This window comes from Nerophis ophidion, linkage group LG09 (assembly GCF_033978795.1).
Source record: "Nerophis ophidion isolate RoL-2023_Sa linkage group LG09, RoL_Noph_v1.0, whole genome shotgun sequence".
Lineage (NCBI taxonomy): Eukaryota > Metazoa > Chordata > Actinopteri > Syngnathiformes > Syngnathidae > Nerophis > Nerophis ophidion.
The window spans coordinates 1,505,382-1,513,764 of NC_084619.1; the positions used below are offsets into that span (position 1 = coordinate 1,505,382).

Sequence of the window (8,383 nt, forward strand, 5' to 3'; positions counted from 1 at the left end):
TATTCCCCACCTGTCATGTCTCTGTTCCCCACCTGTCATGTCTCTATTCCCCACCTGTCATGTCTCTATTCCCCACCTGTCATGTCTCTATTCCCCACCTGTCATGTCTCTGTTCCCCACCTGTCATGTCTCTATTCCCCACCTGTCATGTCTCTATTCCCCACCTGTCATGTCTCTATTCCCCACCTGTCATGTCTCTGTTCCCCACCTGTCATGTCTCTATTCCCCACCTGTCATGTCTCTGTTCCCCACCTGTCATGTCTCTATTCCCCACCTGTCATGTCTCTATTCCCCACCTGTCATGTCTCTGTTCCCCACCTGTCATGTCTCTATTCCCCACCTGTCATGTCTCTATTCCCCACCTGTCATGTCTCTATTCCCCACCTGTCATGTCTCTATTCCCCACCTGTCATGTCTCTGTTCCCCACCTGTCATGTCTCTATTCCCCACCTGTCATGTCTCTATTCCCCACCTGTCATGTCTCTGTTCCCCACCTGTCATGTCTCTATTCCCCACCTGTCATGTCTCTATTCCCCACCTGTCATGTCTCTGTTCCCCACCTGTCATGTCTCTGTTCCCCACCTGTCATGTCTCTGTTCCCCACCTGTCATGTCTCTATTCCCCACCTGTCATGTCTCTGTTCCCCACCTGTCATGTCTCTATTCCCCACCTGTCATGTCTCTACTCCCCACCTGTCATGTCTCTATTCCCCACCTGTCATGTCTCTATTCCCCACCTGTCATGTCTCTGTTCCCCACCTGTCATGTCTCTGTTCCCCACCTGTCATGTCTCTGTTCCCCACCTGTCATGTCTCTATTCCCCACCTGTCATGTCTCTGTTCCCCACCTGTCATGTCTCTGTTCCCCACCTGTCATGTCTCTGTTCCCCACCTGTCATGTCTCTATTCCCCACCTGTCATGTCTCTATTCCCCACCTGTCATGTCTCTATTCCCCACCTGTCATGTCTCTATTCCCCACCTGTCATGTCTCTATTCCCCACCTGTCATGTCTCTGTTCCCCACCTGTCATGTCTCTATTCCCCACCTGTCATGTCTCTGTTCCCCACCTGTCATGTCTCTGTTCCCCACCTGTCATGTCTCTGTTCCCCACCTGTCATGTCTCTATTCCCGCCCCACACTTTGAGAAAGTGTGTAAATGTTGTCTATCTGTGTTGGCCTGTGATGAGGTGGCCACTTGTCCAGGGTGTACCCCGCCTTCCGCCCGATTGTAGCTGAGATAGGCGCCAGTGCCCCCCCGGCGACCCCAAAAGGGAATAAGCGGTAGAAAATGGATGGGATAGATGGATATTTGTAAAAAAAAAAAAAAGCAATACGTTGGAAATACAATAACTTTTTTTAATTTCTTTTTTACACATGACCAAAGTTCACATTGTTTAAAAATCAACGAGGTTGTTCACACATTCGGAGTTAATGATGTTTTATTAGTTATTAGTTAATGATGTTTTATTCGTCATGTCATTGCGGTGCAAGAATGCAGGACTGCAGCCTACGTCACGTGACACGCGGGATGAAACTCCGCTGTCATCATTTTTATTGTGCAATTTTCTCAACGGCGGGGAAAAAAAGAAGTCACTTTCTGGATGAATTGTGCGCTTGCCTCATAGATGACAGACGTATTGTTTCTATCAAGTCATGTTTCACGGTGGGCGTCCGGGGAGGTCTTTGTCCGCCTGGACGGGATCTGAACTGTTGCCAGGCAGGGTAGGACGCGGAGGACGTGAGGTGTCGTCTGATTGGTGGATAAATCCAGTGGGCGGGGCCTTGTGGCTTGCCTACTTAAAGCTTTGTTCCATTGTTGCTGCTTGTGCTGTCTTTCTTTGACACTCACAGAGGAGGTAGTTGAAGGACATTTGAGTTAGAATAGCTACAGGACATGAACAAATGTGGTTTTGTGGCGAGCATTCCTTGGATGGCAGCTTCCCGTCCTCCCCGAGCGAGGACAGGGTCTCCAAGCGGCGGTCCTGCAGTACTTTGCTGCACAGGCTGACACAGCTCAAGTCTTCCAAGCAGGGACGGTGCAACAGTGAAAGTGGTGAGTGCTCTTGTCAACTACAATGTGCACACACAACACAAACTACAATGTGCACACACAACACAAACTACAATGTGCACACACAACACAAACTACAATGTGCACACACAACACAAACTACAATGTGCACACACAACACAAACTACAATGTGCACACACAACAAACTACAATGTGCACACACAACACAAACTACAATGTGCACACACAACACAAACTACAATGTGCACACACAACACAAACTACAATGTGCACACACAACACAAACTACAATGTGCACACACAACACAAACTACAATGTGCACACACAACACAAACTACAATGTGCACACACAACAAAAACTACAATGTGCACACACAACACAAACTACAATGTGCACACACAACACAAACTACAATGTGCACACACAACACAAACTACAATGTGCACACACAACACAAACTACAATGTGCACACACAACACAAACTACAATGTGCACACACAACTACAATGTGCACACACAACACAAACTACAATGTGCACACACAACACAAACTACAATGTGCACACACAACACAACACAATGTGCACACACAACTACAATGTGCACACACAACTACAATGTGCACACACGACACAAACTACAATGTGCACACACAACACAAACTACAATGTGCACACACAACACAAACTACAATGTGCACACACAACACAAACTACAATGTGCACACACAACACAAACTACAATGTGCACACACAACACAAACTACAATGTGCACACACAACACAAACTACAATGTGCACACACAACACAAACTACAATGTGCACACACAACACAAACTACAATGTGCACACACAACAAACTACAATGTGCACACACAACACAAACTACAATGTGCACACACAACACAAACTACAATGTGCACACACAACACAAACTACAATGTGCACACACAACACAAACTACAATGTGCACACACAACACAAACTACAATGTGCACACACAACACAAACTACAATGTGCACACACAACAAAAACTACAATGTGCACACACAACACAAACTACAATGTGCACACACAACACAAACTACAATGTGCACACACAACACAAACTACAATGTGCACACACAACACAAACTACAATGTGCACACACAACACAAACTACAATGTGCACACACAACTACAATGTGCACACACAACACAAACTACAATGTGCACACACAACACAAACTACAATGTGCACACACAACACAACACAATGTGCACACACAACTACAATGTGCACACACAACTACAATGTGCACACACGACACAAACTACAATGTGCACACACAACACAAACTACAATGTGCACACACAACACAAACTACAATGTGCACACACAACACAAACTACAATGTGCACACACAACACAAACTACAATGTGCACACACAACACAAACTACAATGTGCACACACAACACAAACTACAATGTGCACACACAACACAAACTACAATGTGCACACACAACAAACTACAATGTGCACACACAACACAAACTACAATGTGCACACACAACACAAACTACAATGTGCACACACAACACAAACTACAATGTGCACACACAACACAAACTACAATGTGCACACACAACACAAACTACAATGTGCACACACAACAAAAACTACAATGTGCACACACAACACAAACTACAATGTGCACACACAACACAAACTACAATGTGCACACACAACACAAACTACAATGTGCACACACAACACAAACTACAATGTGCACACACAACACAAACTACAATGTGCACACACAACTACAATGTGCACACACAACACAAACTACAATGTGCACACACAACACAAACTACAATGTGCACACACAACACAACACAATGTGCACACACAACTACAATGTGCACACACAACTACAATGTGCACACACGACACAAACTACAATGTGCACACACAACACAAACTACAATGTGCACACACAACACAAACTACAATGTGCACACACAACACAAACTACAATGTGCACACACAACACAAACTACAATGTGCACACACAACACAAACTACAATGTGCACACACAACACAAACTACAATGTGCACACACAACACAAACTACAATGTGCACACACAACACAAACTACAATGTGCACACACAACACAAACTACAATGTGCACACACAACACAAACTACAATGTGCACACACAACACAAACTACAATGTGCACACACGACACAAACTACAATGTGCACACACGACACAAACTACAATGTGCACACACAACACAAACTACAATGTGCACACACAACACAAACTACAATGTGCACACACAACACAAACTACAATGTGCACACACAACACAAACTACAATGTGCACACACAACACAAACTACAATGTGCACACACGACACAAACTACAATGTGCACACACGACACAAACTACAATGTGCACACACAACACAAACTACAATGTGCACACACGACACAAACTACAATGTGCACACACAACACAAACTACAACGTGCACACACAACACAAACTACAATGTGCACACACAACACAAACTACAACGTGCACACACAACACAAACTACAATGTGCACACACAACACAAAGGACATCAGATCTTTGTGTTGGCTGCAGACTTACAACTTTTTTTTCCCTGCATTTTTATGAATTATTTTTTCATTTGATTTTTTATGGACATCCAGCATCAGACATTTTATCCATTAAATCATATTCACATAAATCATATCGCTGTTGTCTGCCCTAAATGTCAATGTTTTGTTTATATGCCCATCATACCAGTGCTTCTCAACCTTTTTTCAGAGATGTACCCCCGTGAACATTTGTTTCAATTCAAGTACCCCCTAATCCAGGGGGCGGGAACCTTTTTGGCTGAGAGAGCCATGAAAGCCAAATATTTCAAAATGTATTTCTGTGAGAGCCATATCATATTTTTTAAAACTGAATACAACTAAATGCGTGCATTTTTAAGTAAGACCAACATTTTTAGAGTATAATAAGTCTCTTATTCTTTTTAATAACATTGTTATTCTGAAGCTAACCAATAATAAATCAAATGTCATGTCTGTTGATCATGTTTTTGTTTGGCCATGTGCTGTTTGTCCTTTGGACTCTTTAAGTTCCTGTTTTTTTCCACTCCCTTGTCTGGTTTCCTTGGTTACTCATTTTGTCCACCTGTCTCTGGTGGACAAAATGCCCGCTCACCTGCTTCCCGAGCACTAATCAGAGGCAGTATTTAAGCACGTCTTTGCCAGTCAGTCGCCCTGTGCTGACTTGTTTCATGCCTTGCCATAGTTTCGTGCTTCATGCCATGCCAAGTAAGTTTTGTTTGATTTATGTTCTTAGTCTGTTTATGCGTTAGCTTTGTTTTTTAGCCCAAGTTGTGCCTCCACTGTGAGCGATTTTTGTTTGTATCTTTTTTTCGTTAAAATTAAATCATGTCTTTACCTAAATGCCATGTCCCGAGTAGTCTGTCTGTCTTCCTGGGAGAACGACCCCACAGCAAGCTGCAACCCCCCCATCGTGACATAAAATACTTCTTACCATTAATGCGACTTCTTGAACAGGTGCGGTAGAAAAAGGATGGATGGATTTAAATGCATGAGAATGTTTTATATTTTGCACGTTATTTTTAACACTGTGATTACCAGCGAAATTAGTCATAATTATCGTGTTAAGCAATGTCAGCTAAGATTTATCTGAGAGCCAAATGCAGTCATCAAAAGAACCACATCTGGCTCTAGAGCCATAGGTTCCCTACCCCTGTTCTAATCAGAGCAAAGCATTTTTGGTTGAAAAAAAGAGATAAAGAAGTAAAATACAGCACTATGTCATCAGTTTCTGATTTATTAAATTGTATAACAGTGCAAAATATTGCTCATTTGTAGTGGTCTTTCTTCAACTACTTGGATAAAAAGATATAAAAATAACTAAAAACTTGTTGAGAAACAACAAACAAGTGATTCAATTCTAAATGCAGATTTCTCCACATAGAAGTAATCATCAACTTAAAGAGCCCTCTTTGGGGATTGTAATAGAGATCCATCTGGATTCATCAACTTACTTCTAAACATTTCTTCACAAAAAAAGTAATATTTAACATCAATATTTATGGAACATGTCCACAAAAAAATCTAGCTGTCAACACTGAATATTGCATTGTTGTATTTCTTTTCACACTTTATGAACTTACATTCATATTTTGTTGAAGTATTATTCAATAAATATATTTATAAAGGATGTTTGAATTGTTGCTATTTTTAGAATATTTAAAAAAAAATCTCATGTACCCCTTGGCATACCTTCAAGTACCCCCATTTGAGAACCACTGCATCATACCACCCACCCCACAAAAAAGAAAAAGAAACAGAGAAAAACAAAATCTAAGTAGTACCTACAAATACATCAATTAAATAAGCAAAAAATAATACATTGATAACAACAATAAACAGAAATAAAATAAATGATAAATAAATGATAAATGGGTTGTACTTGTATAGCGCTTTTCTACCTTCAAGGTACTCAAAGCGCTTTGACACTACTTCCACATTCACACACACATTCACACACTGATGGAGGGAGCTGCCATGCAAGGCGCCAACCAGCACCCATCAGGAGCAAGGGTGAAGTGTCTTGCTCAGGACACAACGGACGTGACTAGGTTGGTACTAGGTGGGATTTGAACCAGGGACCCTCGAGTTGCGCACAGCCACTCTCCCACTGCGCCACGCCGTCCCTAAATAAAATAAATATATACATATATGTATATATGTATATATACACATACACAGGAAGTAATCTTTTTTTGTAAATGTGTAAATGATGGTGGAAAATAAGTCAAGCATTCAAAGCTCTCACTGATGGAAGGAGGTTTTGGCTCCAAATCTCAGGATACATGGCCCCATTCATTCTTTCCTTAACACGGGTCAATAGTCCTGTCCCCTTAGCAGAAAAACAGCCCCAAAGCATGATGTTTCCACCCCCATGCTTCACAGTAGGTATGGTGTTCTTGGGATGCAACTCAGTATTCTTCTTCCTCCAAACACGAGGAGCAAAAAGTTCTATTTTGGTTTCATCTGACCACATGACATTCTCCCAATCCTCAGCTGTATCATCCATGTATCCATTTTGGTATAAACTCAACTGCTGGTGTTTGGAGGAAGAAGAATACTGAGTTGCATCCCAAGAACACCATACCTACTGTGAAGCATGGGGGTAGAAACATCATGCTTTGGGGCTGTTTTTCTGCTAAGGGGACAGGACGATTGATCCGTGTTAAGGAAAGAATGAATGGGGCCATGTATCCTGAGATTTGGAGCCAAAACCTCCTTCCATCTATGGGATATTTGAATGGTTGACCAAATACTTATTTTCCACCATCATTTACAAATAAACTCTTTAAAATTTCTACAATGTGAACTCCTGGATTCTGTCTGTCACAGTTGAAGTGTACCTATGATGAAAATGACAGACCTCTGTCATCCTTTGAAGTGGGAGAACTTGCACAATCGCTGGCTGACTAAATACTTTTTGCCCCACTGTATGAAGTCTGATTTCATATTCAACAGACTCTTATACAAGCATGAAACCGTTTTATCATTTTACTGCATTTTTAATGAGTTCTTTTTGTTTTTTTTAGGTTCTGTATTGGACATGTCGCTGTCAGGATCTGAAAGCAGCTTCTTCTGTTCCCCCCCGGAGGAGACCCTGTCTGCAGACGTGGTGGCCACCATCGCACAATCCCTCCAGCAGGCGTCACACCTCCTGGGCTGCTCCGCACTCATCATCCCAGACTCTTTGCTGGACCTCTTGGGTCAGGAGCTGGTCCGCCTGGCGGTCAGCGAGCCCTGCGGCCTGAAGGGGGCGCTAATAGACGTGTGCGTGGCCAGGGGAGATCCGGGGGAGCCGTGCACCGTGGATCAGATCGCGGTGGACGCCGGCCTGGTCCCCACTTTCCACGTCACCCTGGTGCTGAGAGCCGAGTCTGGAGGACTGTGGCCCAAAGTGCGGGGGTTCTTCAAAGGCGGCGAGACGTACGGGACGCCTGCCTGCCGCTCTTTGAGACTGAGCCCCAGTTTCAGGGCCATGAAGAGGAAGTTGTATTGTTCGGGGGAGCTTCTGATTGAAGAGTGCTGCTGAGGACTCAGGACTTGGAGCAAACTAACAGCACTCGGCGCACAATCCCTGGAACCACTTTGTGAAGAAGGCAGCTGCTCACCTGCGGGTGAACTCGCTCTTGATGGAGCACGGCAGTATTTGATGAGCTTTTTTGTACTGGAAACAATAAATTATTTTATATACATAACTTGTCTGATCTCT

General features: G+C 43.0%; 1 protein-coding gene across 1 annotated transcript; it reads left to right on the forward strand.

Moving 5' to 3' along the window:
* Positions 1–1,804: 1,804 nt before the first annotated feature.
* Positions 1,805–8,369, forward strand: LOC133558889 (DNA damage-inducible transcript 4 protein-like). The gene is made up of 2 exons (XM_061910026.1): positions 1,805–2,052; positions 7,704–8,369. The coding sequence occupies exons 1-2, from the start codon at positions 1,902–1,904 to the stop codon at positions 8,201–8,203; spliced, it is 651 nt and encodes a 216-aa protein (XP_061766010.1). The 5' UTR covers positions 1,805–1,901; the 3' UTR covers positions 8,204–8,369.
* The last annotated feature ends 14 nt before the right edge of the window (positions 8,370–8,383 follow it).